This window comes from Leiobunum rupestre, chromosome 8 (assembly GCF_980474605.1).
Source record: "Leiobunum rupestre chromosome 8, qqLeiRupe1.1.hap1, whole genome shotgun sequence".
Taxonomy (NCBI): Eukaryota; Metazoa; Arthropoda; class Arachnida; order Opiliones; family Sclerosomatidae; genus Leiobunum; species Leiobunum rupestre.
Genome location: NC_143391.1, coordinates 27,046,186 through 27,070,543, shown reverse-complemented (window position 1 = coordinate 27,070,543; position 24,358 = coordinate 27,046,186). Strand labels below are relative to the sequence as shown.

At 37.1% G+C, this 24,358-nt stretch overlaps 2 protein-coding genes across 3 annotated transcripts; one reads left to right on the top strand and one right to left on the bottom strand.

Moving 5' to 3' along the window:
- Positions 1-80: 80 nt before the first annotated feature.
- On the top strand, positions 81-2,173 carry LOC149932953 (lebercilin-like). 2 transcript variants are annotated; one of them, XM_090155854.1, is made up of 8 exons: positions 81-385; positions 478-587; positions 646-812; positions 873-1,044; positions 1,112-1,249; positions 1,321-1,434; positions 1,508-1,906; positions 2,000-2,173. In XM_090155854.1, exons 1-8 carry the CDS (start codon positions 295-297, stop codon positions 2,093-2,095), a joined length of 1,287 nt encoding a protein of 428 aa, XP_090011980.1. In that variant the 5' UTR covers positions 81-294; the 3' UTR covers positions 2,096-2,173. The 2 variants fall into 2 exon arrangements, with proteins under 2 accessions (XP_090011980.1, XP_090011979.1); XM_090155853.1 differs by having other exon boundaries at positions 90-385; positions 1,508-2,173.
- LOC149932952 (transcription initiation protein SPT3 homolog) lies at positions 2,136-22,762 on the bottom strand. The gene is made up of 12 exons (XM_090155855.1): positions 22,548-22,762; positions 19,329-19,414; positions 3,850-3,934; positions 3,683-3,775; positions 3,505-3,601; positions 3,197-3,336; positions 3,056-3,131; positions 2,874-2,995; positions 2,642-2,809; positions 2,482-2,574; positions 2,303-2,413; positions 2,136-2,224 (listed from the first exon to the last, which is right to left on the bottom strand). Exons 1-12 carry the CDS (start codon positions 22,680-22,682, stop codon positions 2,180-2,182), a joined length of 1,251 nt encoding a protein of 416 aa, XP_090011981.1. The 5' UTR covers positions 22,683-22,762; the 3' UTR covers positions 2,136-2,179.
- Between the last annotated feature and the right edge of the window lie 1,596 nt (positions 22,763-24,358).

The following is a 24,358-nucleotide window of genomic DNA, read 5'->3' as shown; positions in this document are numbered from 1 at the left end:
AAATATATTATAAAAAAAATACTTGTTAATATTGATCCATCAATGGCACATGTGCTATATATTGTGTAATTTTATTGATTAGCTATCTCAAAATTACCAACCAGAACATTTCTCGGAGCTATTGCCCTTTAGGACCATTATATTTTATTAATGATAAAAAATGAAGTGGATAGTGTTGCTAGAAACACTTGAGGTGTGTTAGACTTACCGGTGTTTTGATTAGAGACAGTAATTCACAGTATCATCCTTAAGGGGCCTTCTATTTTCATTTACAAGATTGAAATAAATCCATTGATGTCCAATGTAACTTATAACCACGAAGAAAACAATTACGCGTATAATTTAGAAGATTTTGAAGATGATTCTCTTGAAAGTGACAATGACAGTAATTATAAAAAATTTATTTGCAAATATTTATAACATACAAACTATAAAATACCTTTGAAGGTATTAAAGCTAATTTTTTTTTCTATGAAGTAAATAATGAACCAAAAATGTCATCATTAACTAAAAGATTAACTTCTGCCAAGAAAAATAAAATAAACGAACTTCAAGACAGAGTTGAAGAATTGAAACTTAAATTAAAAGTAATTAGCTATACAATTATAAAATAGATAATTTATACATGACACGAGTTAATTATAGGAAAAAGAAACTGAAAATAAATTACTGAAAAAAGTTCAAGCTAGACAGGAAAAAGAGCTGTCAAAATATGAAAATTCGAAATCAATCATTCCAAATTTATTTGAGTATCACAATGACGAAGTGCGAGGTCTGCAAAATAGATTGAAACAAACTAAAGAAAAATTACTGTAAGTGCACTTGAGTTTTTCATTCTATACATCAATTTAAAAATAATTCAATTATTAAAGAGAGGTGGAGAGCAAATTGAAATTAAGAGACACCCAGTTGCAAAATACAAAGAAAGAGCTACAAAGGTTACAGAAGCTAGTGGGAGACAACGAACTGGTAGAGAAAGAGAGTCTCAAGCAGATGGTTAAAAATTTGAAAAGCGATTTAGAAGATAAAGAAGCGTTAAATCAGGTATTTTTCAGCATTTCATTGTTGGATACTCATCAAATATTACGCAAGCACCATCAATTTTTTCCAGAGTTTGAACAAGAAACTTGAAATACTTACAAAGAGCCACCGTCAAGAGTTAGTTGGTGAAGTTGCGAGAAACAAAGACACTATGAAAAAATTGGCATCCCTGCAACAGAATTATGATAAAATACAGCAAAATTATCAAGTGAGTTTCCATAATTATTCAAAATACTCTCATTTTATAGTGGAGATTTACTAAATCTACAATTCTCTTAGGAATTACGAAAAAACCAAGACAAACAAAATATCTATACTATGTCAATTGCCAGGGCATCATCGAGAATCATGATCAACTCTAGCACTTTTCCTAAAGAAAACTCAATTGCATCCGTATAACAAACTTTCAATATTATTATCACATTAAAACGAGCTACAAATAACTAAACTAATTTTATCTTTTCAGGCCAAATCATCAAAAACCACCATTGACTATTCGCTTACCTCCAGCGAGGATTCTCATCCTGAATCTCCCATATCAATGACTTCCATTACTTCTCCAATTAAGAAAAATATTCTACCAGATAATTATACCTTAAAAAACCCACCAGAAAATATAGATTATACAAAAAAACAAACGTTACTAGCAAAGTTAAATGAAATGGAGGAAAAACCCGAAACAAATGGGGTAGACACTCAACCGGAGGCGGCATTCATTAAAAGAACCTACCCTCGAACAAAGTCACCTTCCGATATTATGCCCGATGTATCAGTGAATTCCGCAATTTCATTAAATCCTAATAGAACTTCGGCAAGAAGAAAAAGCTCCCTCTCTAGTTACAGCAACGAAAACATACTGCATGATGTTAGCAAACCCGAAAATTATACGTTTAATTCAGACAAGAAAAAAAGTGACCTAATGATATCCCTTTTTGGAAAACCCTCTACCCCAAAACAGAGTACCAAGGACAATGATTCAATGTTTGATATAAATCCAGACATAATTAGAAATAAGCGCAATAACCGGGGTTCCGGCGGCGAATCTATCTTTTAAACACAATTCCTATTTAAAGCTGCAAATAATTCTTTCCAGATTTTTATACAAAGTAAATTTATTCATAAAATTTAATAACACTGATTAACAGCACATTAGTCTAGTTGATAAAATGCTATGTTGAGATTTCTGGAAAAAAAAATTTTAAATATATGAAAAAATGTGAAAGTTTGTACACAACTTTATATTATAAATAAAACTGTTTACCGAAAAAAGAGAAAAAGCACCAGATTGTCTGAAATATCTTTGAATCGCTTCTCTTATCATGTGAGGCTCTACGCAACCAGAAAGGTTATCACACCAATTTTTGGTTTCACTCTACGGATATTTAAAAAGTTATCATAAGGCTGTAAAATATACTGAAATATCTATTTTACACAGAGCACCTTTCTTCTTTTTTTAGCTTTGAATTTACTAGAGCTTGGGTTGGTTCCTTGAGACGTACTCATTGAAGGTGAAAGTGGTGGTGAACTTGGAGTCTATAAAATATATAACCAAAGCATTTATCACGAAATAGGTCATAGAAGTAAAAGTACACGCACGAACCTGCGCTGGAGAATCTGGTCGATGAGGTCCAATGAGTTTATTCGTATAGTTGGTTAAATGAACACTTGGAAACTCTGGATTGTAGGATATTCCAGTCGAGGACCTGCTTAGTGGGTCACCACCCTCGGGTCTACATTCTTTTTTAATTAACAAAGCCAAATCTATGATCTAAAATCCGTTTAAGGTGATTAAAAATAAAAATGTATGTTTTTAATATGGTACAAAAACGAACCTGGGCTACAGTTTCAAAAGCCATAAAGTTAAAAAGCTCAACAGCGGATGCGGTTATTTTAATTTCCATGGGGTTATCTTTCATTAACCAATCTCTAAACTTTGTAGATCGAAATTTCTTGGCTAGATATGAAAAATACTCTCGTTAATTTCAAAAATTACGTTATCTTTTTTTAAACTTACAAAAAGAAGATTGTCTCGCTTTGCAAAATTCCAAATACTGCTGTTGATCCATGCATCTTGTTCTTTGCTCTAATCTCTATCAAAAACTGATTATATTTAATTATATTGACCATTTTATTATCAAGCGTTATTATATCTCACCTGATTTCTTTCAAATTTAATATCATCGAAAACTTCCTCGTCAAACATAGAAGAAAGTTCTCCAGTTGTATCAATATTGTTAATAAAATCTTGACATAATTTAAACCTTTTACTTTTGAACACCGCTTGTTTATTATCATCTAGAGAGGAAACAAAGATATTAACCACGCATTAGAAAAGTAGGGAAAATGTGTAGGAATCCCGACATAGCCTTAGATTACAATCCTATACGTTTTATAGATTTTGTTGAACCCCTATATAAAATATATTATTGAATGAGAAAAATTAATATTAAACAATAAACCTACTTAATGATTCCACATCCTCTTCATCTATACTAGTACTTCTATACACCCCTTTCAAATCTTTAACTTCCATATATTTTATTAATCTATAAAGTTTCACCTAAAAACATTTGAATAATATATAATTATCATTATGAAATAATGAGGATATTAATTTATTTTAAAGTAATTAAAATTTTACCTTGTCTTTTCTCATCAAAAATAAAATATCTTCAGGCCCCACAACTTTAGAATAATTATTACGTAAAAGAGCTACGTCAGTCCCTTGTAATAACTGGCAAAAAAAGTAAATACATAATTAGTTTTTAGACAAATGCTTCTATTTAGATAAAAACAAAAATTAATTACCAACGAACTCATTTGCTGTCTCACGATTTCTTCAATCAACTGGGCTGATTCGATCATGGGGCTACTACAGTCTCCAAATCCATACCTTAAATTAAATTAAAATTTTACTGATAAAATATTTTGTTAAATTGCAATTGGCCTAGTAGGTTTATACTTTTTAGATACAAAAAAAATTGACGTACGAAATAACATTATATAAAAAGAACTATTTTAAATTTAAAATTTTAGGGAAAAAAGTTTTTTTAATAAATCTGCCAAAATTTGGTTGCAAATTGTTCCATAAAAAAAAACGAGTAAAATCTGAAAATTGAAGGGTCTGATTACTCGGATTGTGTAAGGAAAGATAGACAGTTTGAATTTTTTTAAAGATAACGCGTCTCTTCAACCAAAAAGAGGCTACAGTAAAAACGGATGTCATAAAAAAAACCCCCTCCGGGCCAATCTTCGTAGATAGCGATGAAAGGAAAATTCCAAAAGCGCGACTTTCCTTAACAAGAAATCGAATTAAAAAGCTGTAAAAAGAGTCGAAAATCCGTCAATAGAAATCGAAATTCGAGATTTTATTCGCGCCACTAATAAAAATTAAAAAGCGCAAAGTGTTCAACTGTACGATAAACATTCTCCGGACTGCGTACAAGACGGAAACGAATTGGCGTCTCTCGAGTTAGAAAGAAAAGATGGGGAAAAAAAAACAATTTAGAAATTCAGTTGAGGTGAGCATTCAACGACGGGGCGGAGTCTTTCGATTGATGCCCTTAGTAAAAATCGCTGTCCGAGCGTTTTCGGAGGAGAGACGCGTATGTGACCAGCAACAGAGAGGGCGAGCGTAGAAGAGACAACTAATTACGCAGAGTGATCCATCTTCCCCGGTCAGAGGAACAAAAGTTGGCGGAGAGAAGGAGGAACTCCCTTCTCAATTTGGAAACATTCTTGGCTCTTCCGTTCTCATCCCCGACTCTCTTCCCAGAAACGGAGAGCGCCCAAAGAAAAGGTCTACGTGACAAATTTGGAGCAAATAGAATTACCCCAACAAACGCCGGGACGATACTTAATCTAAATTTAAAAATTCGCCGACCCTTGTCAACCCGAAACGCGGTATGGTCCATCTACAACGCGTGTCGTTCTTACTTTTCTCGTATATAAAAAGCGCGACACTAAATCGAAAGAAGGAATGATGGACTGAAACTTGGAAAAATCGATTACAGTTATATAGCGTTCTTTTTTCTTTGTTGGTGGAAGCCAAAATGGAAAATAGTCCTTCGCCGCGAAACAACCGCTGGTTTGGGGGAAACTTTTATTCTTGCGGGCACGAGTAACAACGGAGCTCGGTTGCCAGTTTTTCTTCCGCCGTCTTTTTCTCGTCCGTAATTTATTGATATCGGTTATATTACCGACCAACCTGGCCTGGGAAGTTTATTCGGAATGGGATGAAAGGGGTGGCGTAGACGAAGAGCGGTTGGGGAGGAGAGTAATGGGTCGCGGAGGCCAGCGGGCCCCGAGAAGATAAGTTCGTCCGTAGACTAACGCTATAAAGACAATATATATATGAGAGAGACGGAGGGCCCTGGGTGGTAGGATGGAAAGACGGAGGCCCCGCTGGTCGGAGTTTAGTGGCGCGATGTTGAGGGTCTCGAGGGTCGCATCTATCCTCATTAGAAGGAGCGCCGAGGCAGACACCGGCCATTCTTCATCTTCAGTTCGCTGACACACCAAAAAGCGGCCCCGTATATATCCCCTCCCTGCGCGCCCACCCGCGGCGGGGATCGACCAACTTGATATAAGACTAAAGAGATTGGCCCGAAAAAAACCCCAAATTGAAGGGCTTAACTAATTTCACCGGATAAGAACTTAGGAAAACGAGATAGCGAGGTAGAAGCTACAAAAAAAGGACTGAAAAACCCGTTGAAAAAGAAGATAAGTTTGTTTCTATTTTAGGGTTACGCGTACTGTAAACCCGATATTTCCTTCTAGTCAAGTGATACGAAATTGACGCTGTAAATACTTAAGGGTAAATTGAAATGTTGACTTTTCCCAGAACATCGGTGCATCGCTACTAGAACACTTTTACAGGCGTTAGTAGGTCAAAAATAGATCTAACCCTCACCCTAATATTCGTTCGCGAAAAGTACCACTTTTGGGAGGTTTCCTAGCCTTTTTAATAGTCCACTTCGAACGTGTTCGGAGGCGATCGCGAGAGGGTGCAAAGAGGCGAGGGTATAAATGTTTGTTTTTCGAGGGGTTCGCGTTTTATCAGCCAATTAGTTCTAGATAATTAGAGGCTATTTACCGGCCGACGGAACATCGGGCTCCAGTCGAATTAAAACGCGCCCTGTTTTAAAAGCAATAGCGGGAAATCGAGGGAAAGCAGTCGCCCCCAAAACTATATATACACCGAGGCGAGCCGCCCCTTTCTTACAAATTAAAGGAGTGCAGAAAGGGCTTTTGGTAAATACGCGAAACACCTCCGAGGAATTGAGGGAAAATCAGTACACAGCGTACAAACATTGTCAGAGCAAACTTCCAGAGAGGAAGGGTTGGCCTTCTCTTTGTATTATATAGAACGGAGTTTTCGAAAGCGGAAGGGACTTATATCGTAATTTAACGGCCAATGTTAACATCGCCCCTAAAACTCGAGGAACCTTTCCCATTTAGCGGCAGTTTACCGTGGCCCTGTTTGTCGGCGTCTCCGCTCCTAACGAGCCACTGGCCGAAGGGGTCAAAAGCGACGAACAGTCAATTATTCCGAGAGAGAGAGAGAGTTTATAGATTGGCCGAGCCTAATCGAGCGGCGAAACTCCTAGACGGATCCCTTCTCGTCTCCCGAAGGTATCGTCTCGTCAGCGTGGCGAAAGCGCTTTCTTTGAAAAGACGTCGAGGAATCGCGGCAGACGGCGAACTTTAATCGCGAGTCTTGGCGCGGGACCGCCGCCGCCGGGATTTCGTTTCGTATAAGTGGCTTCCGGTGTAGCGGGAATTGAACCTTATAAAGAGTAAAAAGAATTTAGCGCGCCTAAATGCCACCTCTCTCTCTCTTTCTCCCGTTTGAAGAGGTGCCGATAGAGATGCGATACAATAGGCGCGATTTTTAAAAAAAAATGACCTCTTGTAAAGTCGCCTTTCCACCCTGGAGCGTTTGGCTGACGCGAGAGCAAATCAAAGAGCTTATATAGTAGAATATTTCAAAGTTACGGAGAGAACAAATCTTAAGAGTGGGTTGAATAATATTATAGAGATGTCTTTGTTTACCGATACATTAGTCAGAAAACTGTGTCACGTATCAAATACGTTTTCGACAGAAAATCGTACGAAGGTATCGTTACGTAATGTTTGTCTTCGTTTGTTACGTCTCAAAACAAGGTATCCGAGGGATGGCGCTTGTTACGGAGACAAAAGGTTCCGCGAAAAAAAAATAATAAAAAACACTCTGAGATCTCTTTCCCAACAACTATAGCGCGCAATATTTTCGCCAAAAGGTGACGCTAGTCACGGTACTAAAGAGGGAGGAAAGCCCGCTTTATAAGTACTTGGAAATCCGGAGAAAGAAAACGTTCCAAATCCGTTTGCACCAAATATTTCCTTTTCTTTCCGGGGAAGATGTACCCCGGTCGACGCGCGCGGGCCAAATACGCAATCCTAACAAGGTAGAGCGCCTAGACTCATTTTCAAGTCTCTATCTCCCGCGGCGTCAAATCCGGTTCCTTTAGTTGACAGCCACGTCAAAAGAGAAGTAACGGAGACTCTACCTCTCTCGCCGTCTCCATTCCGAGTACCGGATGAGCGTCGACTCTCAATAGTCGGAATCGGATGCGGAGAAAAAGAATCCCCGGGAAAAAAAGGTGTATTGAAAGAAAAAAAAAGAGAAGGATGGGGAGGCTGCGGAGTTCTCAAAAAGCGCCAAACCACAAGGGCACGACGGAGCTTTCCAGACTGCGCCCCCCCCGCTCCTTTATGCCCCCTGGCTTCGAATCAAACCCCCAGCGCCCCTTCTTCCCATCAGGTTGGATAAAACCTCAGGAAATGAAAGCAAACCTCAAATCCCTAGCTGGCAACGGAAAGTTCCTTCTCTTCCTTCCTCTCTCTCTCTTTAGGCTCGTCGCTCGACGCAATTTCGGAACTGGTACTTCTACGCCTTCCTTCGAGTACCTAGTGGCAAGTACGAGGCGCGCGTTACGGAATCGCGGGTCGAGAACTAGGCGTTACTTTACCCTCTTCTCAAACACTAATAAGAGGGGAGCGTGCATTCATTTCGCTTTGATCCGAGAGTGTGGCGAGTCCCGTCGGCGGGACATTTTTTTAGGGACGACCCCTCCCTGGCCCCCGATCGTAAGCCGAAATAAGGATTTAGAGGGCCAAAAGCGAGAAAAGAAGACGGAGAGGAATCGAGGCGGTGTAGAAAAACGAACGCGTCGTCTTGGAAACGGCGCGAAGCAACCCGAGGGGCTCGAACCACCCCAGCCTGATCTCTTTCTCTCTTTCGGAGATCCCGAAGCGCCCCATCTTTTCCACGCGCCCAAGAATGATTCCGCCGGACTCCCAAAAGACTGCAAACAAACCACCGGCATAAAAAATACTTCTCTCTCTCACCGCGTCAATGATAAAAGGAAGCCGAGAATAGTTTATTTCGGGATATTTCTCGTATACAATAATATGGTAAAATAACAGATGTCCGCTTCATTCGCCATGATAGTCTGAATAGACCAACAACAAATGTTGAAACCAGCCTGAAGGACTACACTGTAACACTGCGACATTCAACAAGACGTCACGGACATTTAAGTACACACGATCCCCCCCGATGTATTAACTATATTTTAAATTTGAACAAATTTCCTATCATCTTGTGTATTAACTTAATAAACCAAGACGAATTTTATCGAAACTTTTTCGAGTTACCTGGCTTTGGGAATAAGGTAGCGAAATGCGAACACCTTAATTTAAATTAATTTTATCGAAAAAAAAATTTTTCGAGTTACCTGTTTTTGGAAATAAGGTAGCGAAAATAAAATGTTTTTGAAGTTAGATGGCGCCTGTATCAATTGGTACAAAATTCAAATATCACTCGAATTACCCAAAATTATCACTTGAAATTAAAATCCGACCGAAAAAGTAGTTCAGAAATGATCAGTAATAACTAAAAATATAATTTTCAACCAAGTCAGTTTTAATTTAAAAAAGTACGTATATTTAAAGTCGGATATCGCCAAAAAGTACTAAAATGGGATATTACCAAATTGTGGGCCCCCGATCTCCAAAATACATCGGCTACACTGTACGCGGGTCCAATACACAAATTCTTTAGGATTGTGTGTAAAAACCGTCACAAATGTACCAAATTATGTAAATTTTAAATTCGTTTTATATTTAAAGGAAAATTTCCTAAAAATATTTTACGTTTCATTGGCAAATTTTAAATTTAATTACGCAATGTGGTGAAACTAAAAAACGCGAGCAAAAACCTATAAAATTGCAGCTTTTAGACCAAATTTGTTGCAGAAAAAAATCGGTAAAATTTCATAAATTGTTTTATAGGGCCATTTTCGGTACAAGGAAAAAAATTATCTTTTATTGTCATCGTGGATTTTAGACATCCGTGGTCAAATGGTCAAAGGAAAACAACACCACCAAAACCGGATAAATCTTATAGATAAAACTGGTAGAAAAAATATTTTCTTTGGATAAAACGAATATACACACTTTTTTGATACGATTTTGATCTCTGGTTGCATTGGAGCAGATCAGCGAGCGTAAGAAGAGTTCAAAAGAACCCTTTTTTACAGTAGTCAACAAATATAAGATATTTCTCTCTTTGATACGGCTACGAGTGTATAACACGGCGTGATAAGTGCACTGGGGAGCCGGCAACAACGGCGTGGCCAAAAGTGCCTTTTTAAATTCCCCGCAGGATCACTGGATGGAGAAACTTCCTTCCTCGTGTAGACTATTCTAATATCGCGGGAAGGGGGCTCTCCTTCCGACGAACTGCCTGTTAACGCCGCTTTCAATCTTTTTTTTGCTGAATAAAACTATCGTTATTTTCGGGAGTTCTCCTAACCAAGCAACCACCACCAAAAACTCCCCGAGTAAATCCCCCCCTCTCTCGCTCTCTCTGCGTGTGTTTGTCTCTGGCGCGCACACTCTTATTTCGAGGATTTTTTCTCCTCAGTCGGCGGCGCTATCTGTACCCCTAAAGCTTACATTTACGCGCCTATAACGATATTGGTTGTGGAAGCGTTCGCATTCAAATTCGAATCTGAGAGGAAAAAGGTGGTTTCTTTTCGCTTGTTCCGGGATTTCGGAGTAGGGTAACGAGAGTAAGGCTATGACGTCATTATACTCCGATTCTGTGCAGTGGCGAATAGTTTGAGTCGGAGTAAAAACGTTTTTCCAAAATGGCTGCCTGTGGCCTTTTCAGCGGATAAACTTGTTGAGGTTAACGGTAATAGTTAGTGTAGGGAGCTGTTGGCTCGCGTGGCTTGCTACCACCCTCCTACGCATTGTAACCCGGCCACCTGAATTAAAGGCTTTAAAAGTCGCTCGATGACTTAGGCCTAAGATAATGCCTTGGGTTATTATTATTATCCGATTTGCTCCTTTACACCTCCTTTTCAGAAGGAATAAAAAGAGTAGCCCTAATACCTCGGAACAAGCGAATAGTTTATGGGGCGGGGTAATTATCATCCCCGGAACAGACGAATAAAACTTTTTAGGGTAAAAAAAGTACACTTTTAGTCCGAGAACAGGCGAAACCACCTAAAGTAACCACGATGTACGTGAACAAATTAGACAGTACTTCGCATCGCCTTAGACTAGGCGCCCACTGGCTCTCCGTTTTCGTATCCGTCCTGCCTTCCACAAGCCATTGTCTCCGTTACGAAGCAAGGCTTGTGAAAGGTAGGACAGAGACGTTACGAAGTACACTGAGCGCCTGGCTTTACACTAGACTATCTAAATTAGAAATGTAACTATAGCCTATTGAGGTTCGTTACTAAACTACTTTTTATAACCTCGTGTGATAATCAGTTTAATATTTAATTGTCAGTTCGTAATTAAAGTTGGTCTTTAAATAACCTGAACAGTTTCATCGCGGTTTTTCTGGGTGGGGGCGAAGTAAAAAAGCAAGGTGTAAACGGGTCCCGGAGATAGTTGGTGGGGAAGTCGCCTTCAATGTTTGTGGCTGCCGACGATGAAGTGCGGGGGAGAGCGCCTCTCTTCTCTTTGGTCGGATGAAAGGTCAGAAGTGATTCATCGTCGGGGATTCCCTCACTATCGAGCGCCTGCTTTTACCCTGATAAGGGAAACGCCACTAGCTAACCTACCGGCCCGTACCTCGCCCACCCGACACTTCGCCGCGAGCCGGCGAAGAGGGAGAGTCGCCGCCCATCGACTCTATCCGAAACAGTCGGGTAATCCCGCTCACCGTTATAGTCATTCTCCTTGGTTGGCGCGTTTGGTCGGGGGGTCGCCCCGGTTACAGCCCCCCTCCTTTAAATCCGCTCTCTTCCCCTGAAAAACTCACATTTCTTATTACCCCTCCGCGTGTTTGTCTCTAGTCTTTATAGGTTTCAAACGTACTTTTTAGCCGCGACTCCCCAGTATATTGAAGACTGAAGTCTCCGACTAGAATTTCTTCCCCGCGTGAACTGTATATATATATTTATACGGTCTATTTTAGCAAAGGGGAGCCTTAAAGAAAAACATTGTCAAATACAAACTGCGACAAATCCAGCGAGGCGTTCATAATTATCCGACAAAAACTTTTTACACGCTTAGAAAATATACAGCGGCATTTCCGATAAGGATTCGATATTTGTTTGGGGTCTGAAATAGGAGGCGATAACTATACGCTCTACAATTCTCTACTACGTATAATCAAATAGATATTAATTTGTACCGGATTTTTATCTTCGATAGAATAAAAAAAATCATAATTTAATATCTACTGATTTAGAATTCGGTACCAAGAACGTATTTATTTTTATTAAAATTATAGAAGTTTCTCAGGGTAACCCAAGAATATTTTAAAATCCTTTAAAGGAATTATAGGAAATTTATCAGTGAAATATATGAAAATATAGAAAGAAAATTGGGAGAAAATTAATTATATAATTACGTCAAAATTGTTTAAAAGGGGTATAACCTTCAAAATGAAGTTGATAACCGAAAAAATAAATTAATTGAAAGTAAGAACCCTCTTTATTATTACAATATTGATTAAAAATATAACTTTTTCGAAAACAAAATTAAAATATCAACTATTTTAATTACTTCAGACTTATGAGTTAAAATATAGGGTATTATAGGAAATTTAACGAAATTGTAGGAGAAAAAAGAAAATATAGGAAATGCGGTCAGCCTGGTTTCTTTTTATCAAGGAATAGTGCGCGTGTTTCCATACCAGAGTTTCTGTAAAAAATCATATCACCTCGGCCAAGAATCGAACCTACAACCCTTGGGTTACCGTTGACTTTGAAATGCTACGGCACTGTCAAAAACTGGTTAAATATATCCCGTTAAATCAGCGAACCCGTTCGAATCATTCATAAATTAGATGCCCAAGGCAGTGGCGTAGCCAGGGGGGGCACATTTTTTTAAATGGTGCCGCCCCCCGCCCCCCCCCGAAACCAAATCCTGGCTACGCCACTGGCCAGTTTACTCGTGGCCTCGATAGTCCAGTGGTAGTGGCGTTGGGACGGTAACCCGAAGGTGGTAGGCAGGGTTGGCAAGGACCAGCCAGACTGGTTTAAACCAGACTGGTTTAAACCACTCTGGTTTAAGCCGGATTTCATCACCGAATAAAATCCATGGCTAAACCCACTTTTTTTTATTAAAAAAATAATTGAGAAACGAAATAGAAATATTGAAAAAACTAAAACTTAAACTTAAACTTCACTTTTTGTCATAAGCAATGAGAGCTAGATATAAGCAATTAGGGGATCTTGAAATTCATTCTGCGCGTGAAAATACGCCGCCATGTTAGAGTATAAAAGCGGGTAATTAAGTCTGCTATACCTCACAATGTAAAGGTACTGTAATGAGGGCTAGATATAAGCAATTTGAGCATTCAATTCAATTCAATTCTTTATTTATTTACTATTATATTTACAATTTATTAATGGTTTTAATCGGTTTAAGCCACCAGTTACAGCCGATTTTAAACCACAGTGGCAGGTCCCTCTTTCCCACTGGGCACTCTGGGCACTTGCCCAGGGCCACGCGATCGATAGGGCCCCCTAGTTCCTGCCAGATCGTCAAATGATAACCGATATTTATTTCGAAAAAATCTATTCTAACAAAATAGTGCTCTGTCAAGGTCATAGGGCCCCATTATTCTTATGTGCCCAGGGCCTCAAAGACGGCCCTGCATACTGGATTTTAAATTCTTTTAAAAGGCGGTTTTTTCCACCCCTAATGGAAGCACACGGCGGTGACGTTTTTCCTTCCCCCCTCTCGAACCAGGTGGGGGGGGATTCAATCATCTCAACGTAGTAATTCTCCCAAAGAATTAATAAATGCATTCTCGCAGTTACAAATGACACTAGGAATGCGAGGTTGGAAGTGGGAATTATTTCCACTAATAAAACGCTATTTTCAGCGCGGAAAAAAGGGGCGAAAGACATTCTATCGGCTGGTACGAGGCATTTTTAAGGAGTTGCGTGAAATGAATAGATTTTTAACGCAAAAATTTCGATCATTCTTCATCAGAGTAGGCCTAACGAATTCGGAGGGCACGCGTGGGATGAATAGCGTCAAATATTCTATATTACCCGACAGTTCGATCAGAGGCGTACGATAGGGTACAATCCGTTTGGTACTAAGCCGGTTTTTCGTCGCGGGTTCGATTTACCCAAACCCCTTTATTATCAAGCGGGAATAGAAAAAATATATTGGACGCGGAAGGGGTTAGAATTTGGAGGATTCTAAACTAGCCTAGATTATAGAGAACCTAACCAGATTTATAACGCGGGCTGGAATCTAACAAGGCAACGATTGCAGAGGGAAAAAATGTAGCGGGAGAGAGGAAGAACTCAACGCCACCAACCTTCTCATCAAAAAAGGGTTAGTCAAAATTCTCTTTTTTTACCCTTTCCACTCCGAGAGCGCCAAGAATGAGTGGATGAGACCTATAACGAAAAAAAAAAACGGAGGGCGAGAATAATCTAAAGCACTGGGAAGAAATTTCCGCTGCTGCCAATTACTAGTAATTTGAAATGCAAATTGGAGCCCGAAACAGACACCCTTATAAATTATTTGCAGCTTCGAGTACGGTAACTTCTGAATGAATAATTTGCGATAAAAAAAACCCGACGAGTTCACGTGGGAGGGCAAATTCGGGATTATTGGAAGAGGAGATTTGAGACCCAAGAATGTTTTTACCAAAAGCGATCGTGTCTCAACATCACACGTAATTGTTCATTTCTGAAAGTATTATATTAAATGGATAAAGAATGTTGAAATCTTGTAAGTTTTGTAATAATGAACATTCAAAATTAAATAATAGTTTATATATTTAATTTTCTAATCTAAAATTTTTAGGAGTCATGGTAAAACTATTAACGAAACGTTTATATCTATAAAAAGACACGATACTTCATGACTGAAATTTATTAAAGTATTTAAAAATATTTACAAAGGACGAACTTAAATATTTTAATAAATCTCAGTCATAATGTATCGTATCTTTTTATACATATAAATGTTTCGTTAATGTATTTAATTCTTTAAAATTGTAAATTCCTAAATTTAATTTTATAAATTATTCTAATAATACAAAATTAATAAGAAGTAAACTTTTCATATTCTTGAACTACGTTGTATTTCAAAAACATTTAGAGAGACAAAAAAATATCCTACTAGCGGGAAAAGACGGAACTGGCGGATTTGGTAGCTAGGCCGGTGAAGAGATATTTGGCCATCGAAGGGGGAGAGGTTTCGAAACTCGGTATCGGTTTTTGGCAGGAGCCAGTTGGGCGCATACCAAATGACGCTCAAGATGGAGTGGGATGGCCAGTTTCGGCGGAGAGGGGATCAACTTGGGCTACTGCTGTCCATTCGAGATAGTCAAAAACTATGACGGCCCCGCCAGTGGCGAAAAATGGATTACGAGACCCCCTCCCTTGGAAAAAAATAAAAAACCCTATTTTAAACTATACAAATTTCTCGAAAACACCTTAAACATTGTATATTTCAAACGCCTATAATACCTCGAGATTTATTCCAAATCCAAATACGCGTGTGTTAGGATAAATAAAAGATACCTAAAGTAAATACGGCCACGTTTACGAAATATGACCTTATAAATCTTCCACTTTTGTTAGACTACGCTAAAAAGGTTTAGTGTTACCAAATAAATTGTTAAAAAAATATACTAAACCCCAACTATGAATATTTTAATTATGGGAAGTACAAAAGGTCGATCCTCTTATATCGGGTTGAAGGTTGAAAAAAAGCAAAGAGGGTAAATATAAAAGACGGGCTTTAAGAAAGGGCGGAGTGATTTTGACAAGCGTTTTCCACCCACTAAAATACATTTTGCCCTTAATCCTCGAGACTAAATATTTTAAAACACGCTAAAAATCAATTTACCAGCCCGCTTAAAAGGCGTTATTTCCCTCCTTCCGGCCAAAATATTTCGGATTAAAACTGCTTTTAAAAGCGGAGAAAAATTGGAAAAGTTTTATTTTCTAATCACGACGAAAGACAGCGCTCGCCGGGAAAAGACGAAGAAGGGATTGTCCTCTTTTCACTCCAGCGGGCCAACGTTTAAAAGACCTCTCTACGGACGAGTCTCCTTTTACGGCACCCCTCCATCCGAATCCCCCGAACGAACGACGTTGAGCAAGAAAAAATAAGACAAACCGAGGACGAACGTGACTATCATCCAGACAGCGGATTAAGCAACTGCCACGAACTATGGCCACCCCAAAAACCTACTCTATATTACGGCCGTGGCTATATTCCGAATGGTTTTTAGTATCGCGGGATTCTTCATAAAGAAACGTTCTTATAGTTATTAACGGAGCGATCTGGTCTACTTTTCACCTACTAACGCCTGTAGAAGTATTCCACCCGTCGAACACCGACGTAACGAGGGTAAGCCGACTTTACTCCCCTTTGATTTTGTCAAAAGTCGTATTATTATTATTATTATTATTTTGAAACAAAAATTGATTTTTGCTTTTCGGGTTAAAAGAAATAGGACGAAATTGACGGTTTTCACTTCGTTAAATAGTAATATTTCCAAAACCCGAGAAGGCATTAACTTTAGCCAATCTCCCTCGCTGCGTTGGCGAAAGATCCTAAACAGTAATGATAGGAAAAAAACTCGGAAACGAAGCTAATCCGCGAGACGAGAAGGAAAAAAAATAAAGAGTGTGGGAGCCGGAATTCTTCGTAAAAAGGAAGCTAAAGAGAGTGACACGCTTTGGCTGGCTTCGAGCGGGGGCACCACTAATGACGCCATACAAGTGTTCTCGACAAACGCCCGGAAAAATCTAAAAAAGACCTTTCTCTCGACTCGCTAGAAAATCGACGGGTGACAGCTCATTACGGCTTGACCGGATCTACCGAGAGCGAGTGGAATCCGCAGTCTTTAAGCTGATCACTCTCCGAGTGCCGCGTCCGTTAACCACCCCTGCCGCCGTTCCCCCTAAGTCTACAACACTGCTAATTGTGAAGTACACACGGTCGCCTCTCGCAAATCCTCTTTTGCCGCCCTCCATCTTCACGCGACATCCTTCTCTTAAAAATCTGATTTTTAGAGTCGGGAGGGGTGGAATTGCCAATTGGCGTATTTCTCCAAAGCCCCCCCTCCTCCCCCCAACTGTACATTTTTTATCCGTACGAGTCTCTTCTTCATAATTAGCCAAATTTGGGATGTCGGGGCTTAAGCGGGAAGCGAGAGAAGAGGAGGAGCAGCCCCGAAAGAAGTAAATGGCTGCAGCAACCCGTACAGAGAAAAGAATCCCCCCGCATTCAACGCGAATAGTTTTGACAGCGGATTAAATTTGGGGCTAACAAACACAGATGGCGCCAAACTGCGCGCCAATAATAAACGGGTTACCCGATAGTACGGCGAAAGGTAACGAAGAGGACGAAAACCAATAAGCGTAATATCAAGTACCGTCTTTGAAGAAAAAAAAAGTCACTGGCAGTCGCTCGGATTTTCATTCCCCCCTCTTTTTTCTACCCCCTCGGGCCCAGTTGGGGCTATTGCCAATCGCGCCAATGGTTCCGATATGGACTTGGCCGCGGGCAACGTGACGTCAGAAATGTCAAGATTGTGTCAAGCTTACGCATTCCATCCACGGATGGCTAAAGAGGGCCGCTAAGCCGTTTTGGAAGGAGGGGGGGGCGATCCCTCTCTAGCGTACGAAAGGAGGCCTACTTAGCTTAGCGCGGAGTACAGAGCCGGCAACTAGGGAGATTATTTCGGCCTATTGAAGCATCGTCATTAGAACCTCGGCATCCATTGCCAAGACGTAGCGCCTCAATCCGTAGCTTATACCGGCTGCCAACAACACCGCTAACTGCGGCCGGAATACGGGGTAGTAAAACAAATTGAAACGAAGCCGCGAAGATACACTCGGCGACGTGTCATGACGGAATGAATTAGAATATTAGTCGTTGCTGCGAGGTAGCCACCATTTAGGTGTTTACAAAAAATAAAACAATAAAAATTTAGAAGTATAAAATGTTTTTATGATCCGTGTCACGAGCTTAAGGGGGAAGATTATAGTCGCCATTGTCTACTTTCGCGCTATTTCAAGCTGAACTCTTTTAATTTTGTATTTTAACTTATAAATTTAATATTTAAGTAGAGAACAGCCATTTGTTTAGTGCTTAAAATAATTTTTACAATTTTAATTTTAAAAGTAATTAAGTTATTACGTTTTAATTCGGACTCCCGAAGCTAAACAAGTTGGGCAAGCGCCCAAACTACCCTTTAGTTAGGACCTTATATCTCGTTAACTATTAATCTTAGAATTAACAAAATTATTTTAAGCACTAGAGGAAGGTTCAGCCTAATAAGAAAAATATAATTCAATGATGTAATTGATAAAACAGAAACGTTCAGCTTGAACGAAAAAGAGGTTTTTACTGTATTTTCCCCCTTAAGCTTTTTAATTCTTTATTGGTACGCGCGTTTTGCACGCGGGTTTAAAATTCCGACGGGTCTCGCGACTTCAGCGCGTGCTCTCTAACTTCAAGAGCTATACAGCTAAGTGACGTAGACAAAACATTGTCACGTGACCTCCCGAATTTTTTGTAAACACCCATTCCTCGCCACCGCTGAAAAATGGCGCTTTTTTATTGGAGAAAGGTCGACGGAATAAACTAAGCTCGACTATTCTCGGGATGAGGAGAGAGAGCTTCGGAAAAAAATGACAAATAGCTTTCTTTATGTTCGCTTCTTTTCCTTATTTTTGGCGATGTTCTCCGGCTCCGACGGGAGAGCGTCGCGCTTCACGCTACGACGGATTTCGCTAGAAGCGACTTGAAAAAATCCATCCTATCGGCGTTCGACGCTACTCCGGGCTTCGCGAACCGATGCCGGTATACGCTACCGATCGGCGCGTAACGTCCCGCCGTCTTGGAAGTCTTAGCAGCAACAAACTGAATTAAGTACCGCGCGGCGGAGAAAAAAACAACCCGGGCGGAGAATTAGTAATGGCCTCTGAGGGGCAAAACTGCAATGAATAAGCGATGGGAGTTGGGGATTTTACGGCCGACTCTTAACGAAAAACATTCCTTTGAACGTAAAAAAGAAACGGGGAGGAAAAACGTAGAAATGGGGGAATTCAAATTATTAAACACGAGAGTCTAAACTCCCCGCAAAACCGAACGATAAGCGAAAAATATGAACGGTTCATCAATCGTCTCTTTTTGTCAGCGTTGGCAATTATTTTAGTGCCTTAATTTGGAGGTTTACAATGAAAGATCTAATGGGAATTGGCCAGGGTTGGCACGGTGGTAACTAGTCCTGTTTTATCCACGTGGATTAAACGAAATTAATCCACATTAAAAAATCCGGACTTTTCAAAAACTCATTGTTTTAAAAAAAATCACTAAGAAACGTTTCTATACTTAGCCAAAAAAAGAGCTTTTTATTGGTGGAAACATACAGTTTAGTCTATGGAACTATCCCAAATTTGCTGTAATTAAGCGTAATAACAGTAATTTACTGTTATTATAATTCATGAGGACCAGTTTAAAATAAAACTTATTTCCAAGGCTGGTGTTGGATGCCAAAAGCGGGTGGGCATCATAGTGGAGGACGGAAAATAACACGATTTTATTTAATAACAAGGCAAATGATTATTGAAAAATCCGGATTTAACTTGCAAAAAACCATACCAGTGGACTTTTCAAGAAAGAAACGGTTTTTTGCCAACCCTGGAATTGGCTCATAATTTTACTTTCAAAAGATTGTTTTGGTCCAGTGTGCGATTTGTTTAAACAAGATGAAATCAACTACTCACATCATATCCTGTATTTCCGAAGTGAACCATTCCGTCGGCGACACTTTGTTTCCAGGCGTTCCAGGTGATCCACCACCATCCAACGGCTGCGATCAAATTCATATTTTAATTAAGACCAAATCCGTTTACACGTCGAAATCAAAATGCATTGGGATCGATATTTATTTATTAATTAATTTATTATTATTCACTTTAAATTAATTTATTATTATTCACTTTAAATTTATTATTATTCACTTTAAATTTATTATTATTCACTTTTAATTAATTTATTATTATTCACTTTTAATTAATGAATTATTATTCACTTTTAATTAATGAATTATTCATGTTTAATTAATTAATAATTCATGTTTAATTAATTAATAATTCATTTTTATTTAATGAATTATTCATTTTTAATTAATGAATTATTCATTTTTAATTAATTAATTATTCATTTTTAAATAATTAATTATTCATTATTAATTAATTTGTTATTAATTTTTAAATAATTAATTATTCATTATTAATTAATTTATTATTAATTTTTAATTAATTTATTATTAATTTTTAATTAATTTATTATTAATTTTTAATTAATTTATTATTAATTTTTAATTAATTTATTATTAATTTTTAATTAATTTATTATTAATTTATTTTTAATTGATTAATTATTAATTTTTAATTGATTAAGTATTAATTTTTAATTAATTATTCATTAATTTTTAATTATTTATTCATTTTTAATTAATTATTCATTCATTTTTAATTAATTATTTATTTTTAATTAATTATTTATTTTTAATTAATTATTTATTTTTAATTAATTATTTATTCATTTTTAATTAATTATTTATTCATTTTTAATTAATTATTTATTCATTTTTAATTAATTATTTATTAATTATTAATTAATTATTAATTAATTATTTATTCATTTTTAATTTATTCATTTTTAATTAATTATTTATTCAAGTTTAATTAATTATTTATTTTAATTCATTTATTTATTAATTTATGATTAAGATTTATTTATTAATTAATTTATTATGTTTATTTATTAATTATTTTATTATGTTTATTTATTAATTATTTTATTTATTATAAGTATATTTATTATTTTATTATTATTAATTTATTTATTATTTTATTATTATTAATTTATTTATTATTTTATTATTATTAATTTATTTATTATTTTATTATTAATTTATTAATTATTTTATTATTATTAATTTATTATTTCTTTTTAATTTATCATTATTTCTTTTTAATTTATCATTATTTCTTTTTAATTTATCATTATTTCTTTTTAATTTATCATTATTTCTTTTTAATTTATCATTATTTCTTTTTAATTTATCATTATATCTTTTTAATTTATTATTTCTTTTTAATTTATTATTTCTTTTTAATTTATTATTTCTTTTTAATTTATTATTTCTTTTTAATTTATTATTTCTTTTTAATTTATCATTTCTTTTTAATTTTATTATTTATTTGTTAATTTAGTATTAAGATTTATTTATTACTAATGAATTTATTAACGGGGGGGGGGGATTGTCACCAGCCTGCTCTTCAATCAGAACCAATGAGATACCTACAGTGTTGATTTGATTTTTTTTTATCTTACACTTAAAATTGTTAGAGCACGAGGGGAGATCTTGCTATAACCAGTGTTCCTAAAAACCACCTTTTTGGAGATAAGTTCAGATCAGTGAAAAATAGTGGCTAATAAAAAAAATTGCATTTCAAAGCTTAAAAGAATAATTGGAATGAAATTTTTAAGAAGTTTCTTGTAAAAATGTCTTAGTTTACACTGAACTTACAATGTTAGAATTAATTATTCAAAAAAATTAACAGACTATTCAAAATTTTCTAATGTTAATCAGAATCTGACCATTCCTATGCATATATATTTGCCTTAAGCAGCCCAAATCTTAAAATTATGTGTTAAAATATTTTTATTTTATAATTTTCTGTGTTAAAATATTTTTTATTTTAAAAGTTTGTGTTAAAATATCTTTTTTATTATTTTAAAATTTTCTGTGTTAAAATATCTTTTTTATTATTTTAAAATTTTCTGTGTTAAAATATCTTTTTTATTATTTTATAATTTTCAGTGGTAAAAATATTTATTGGCCACTAAATTCACTTTTGTCCAGGCCGGAATTTTACACTATTTTCCGCACTTTTCCAATTCAATATTAATAGGTAACTAGTCTATTTGATAATGACCAAAGTCTGATAAGACTTTTGATAATGAAATAGCATTCTCAAAATTGATATATGAAACCATAAGAAAAACATCTTAACTTCACAAATAAAAATTGAAACTTTAAGCCAGAGATATATTATTTATAATAGCGTACCGACGGTGTCAAAACGTTTCAGGCACCGAAGCCTGTATAACTGAACCCTCCCTTCACCATGTGATATACTCTCCTCCCAATCTCCAACGCATCTCAAGCAACGCACCAATGTAATATAATAGGCTTGGAAGCCTCATGTTTATAAATAAAAGTTTCAGACCCATAATCTATAATAAATTGGATTAAAAATCCAGCAGCCATAAAAAACACTGTGCGTGTGACTCAGAGCTAGGGCAGTCAGTCTCCTTCCAAATATATGCGGGGCTTACGCTACAGCCCCATTGATTATGGAAGAGTGGGGAGAACGGGAGGGCTGCTTGACCAATGGTGCGTGACCTTTCACCCTCATACATCATGCGCCTTGCCTCTTCCTACTAGAGTCCTTGTCATTCCGATGAAAATGGGAAAAGTTGGGTGCCTTGCTACAATATGGGATAAATAATGGTACCAGCTATGGGAGACTATTATATAGGCTTCAGTGGAAACAAGCCGCAAGAAGTCTCAACATAACATTTTTCTTGTGATATACCAGATTATGGAAATTGTAAAAAAAATATCCTCCTACACATATTTTAACAAATTCTACCATTAAGAATATAGATAAAGAAGCGATGGGGGGGGGTGGGGGTGGAATCCATTAATTAACTAACACTTGTTGAAGTTGTACATATGTTTAATATACAAGTAGTTATCTAGCTTAGCAACGCAAAATATTGAACATCTAGACCCAGTAAAAAACTCTAAATCACATTTTCCAAAAATTAAAATTGGCATATATTTGAAGCCCATTTTTTTCTCCGTAAATAAAAACCACGGAGGAAAGATATAAAAAGCATTCTATACAAGGCTTAAAGATGCTTACCCTATATTCGGGGTCGTTGGATCCGTCTTTGCTATCCGTAGATGGTTTCTTATTCTTGGGTTTGGGTTTAGCAGGTTTATTTATATTATTCGTAGCAGCAGCTTCACCCAAATTACTCTTTTCTTGAGTAGGCATAATTCTAAAAAAAATGAAAATACAGTATTAATATCGACTGTCACTTCACTATGAGCGCCGCCATATTTGTTGTTTGGAAAGTCAGAGCAGCGTTGCCAGACTTCATCTACGAAGAATCTGAAAATAAATTTCAAAAATATTAGCAAAAAATGGCATTTAAACATGTTTAAAAATGGGTTCAGATGCCTATATGCAATAGAGTTTAAATAAAATATCTTAACTGAACGTAATTTTGCTTAAAACTCACAAAAATGCTTATTTTTATGGACATAATAGTTCTCCCGTTCGCCCACAGATGGCGATAGCTCCTAGAGAAGTCGAAATACCGTTTGTGTGGCCGGAGAGCTTCAATCAAAGGGGAAGATTTCAACTCCAGAAATACATGGGAAAATAGCTTAATATCAAAAATATTTTACGCCGTGGTTCCCAGTGACGTTGAATACGTGCTGTATAAAAGATATTTTTATTTATTTCAAATATATTAGTATAGAAAATTTAATTGTAATACCCCGGGGTTTGTATTTACTTTTCAATACTAAATGCCTTATATCTACAGTTTTATTTCAAAGGCATCATAATTTATAAATTTTATTAGTATAAAAAAATATACGGATGTTAGAACAAAATCAATAAATTTAACACGTATTCCTATACATTTCCGTTTATTTATAAAGTCTGGGAACGGATCGGGTTGAAATAAACTTGGAAAATCTAAGAGACGCCGCGATCAAAAGAATATAAAGCGAACATTTGTCGCGTGGATGAAAAGCGTCGATAATTCATTAAAATTAAGTCGTTGAGTTGTCGTTTAATTCCGTCTGGGCGATTCTGGAGGAACTACGTACACTCTTTTAGGCTAAAGCCCTGGAGGCTGCAGCCAGCGTAGCCTGCCCGTTCAAAAGATTCAAACGGATTTAATTCGAAAATTTAAACGGCAACCCAGCGCTTCCTTCTCCACAAGAAGAAGCGCGCTTCTAAATTTATAAAACGACGAATTTGCAGGGCGGCACTTTGCGCTGAAGTTTTCGTTTCGCGGCGCGCCGTGGGACTTTTCGCATTTAAAACGCCAGCCATACATATTACATACAATTCCCTCTCCTCGGGAAACGCGCCAGTAGAAGACCCTTTATCAGGTGGTAAAAGCTACTTCGGACTGTTCAAAAATACAGTTCATTTTTACTGAAGAACAACGCTACTTACAGGTCTGAGAATGATTTTTTTTTTCCAAAATAAAATATGAAAAACGTCCGAAAAAAGTAAAATAGACGGGGGATGAAGAGGTTTTCAAAAAGAATCTTTCCTCAAATCGGATTTCCCCAGTCGCAATCTTGAATTTCAAACCGCACGAAGAGTATTTCCACATTCGTTGTATAATCTGCCCACAGGCCCGGGCTAGAGAAGAACTGCATCAGAATCGTCTATACTGAGCATCAACTCCTAATAGATAATGTTATTTGAACCGCGTGTACCCAGTTACGCGCGACCCGAGGTACTTTTCCAAAGAAAAGAATTGATATCCAGGCTTTTTAAGAAAGACTATACGACAACCGAGATTTAGTCGACGATTCCGTTCGAGTTAAAATTCGGTTTATCGGCTCTAGCGCCTCGGATCGGTGTTTGGGTTGATCCCGGATCGTAGTATAGGCCCTTTAGAGGAAGCTTAACTCTCTAGCCAT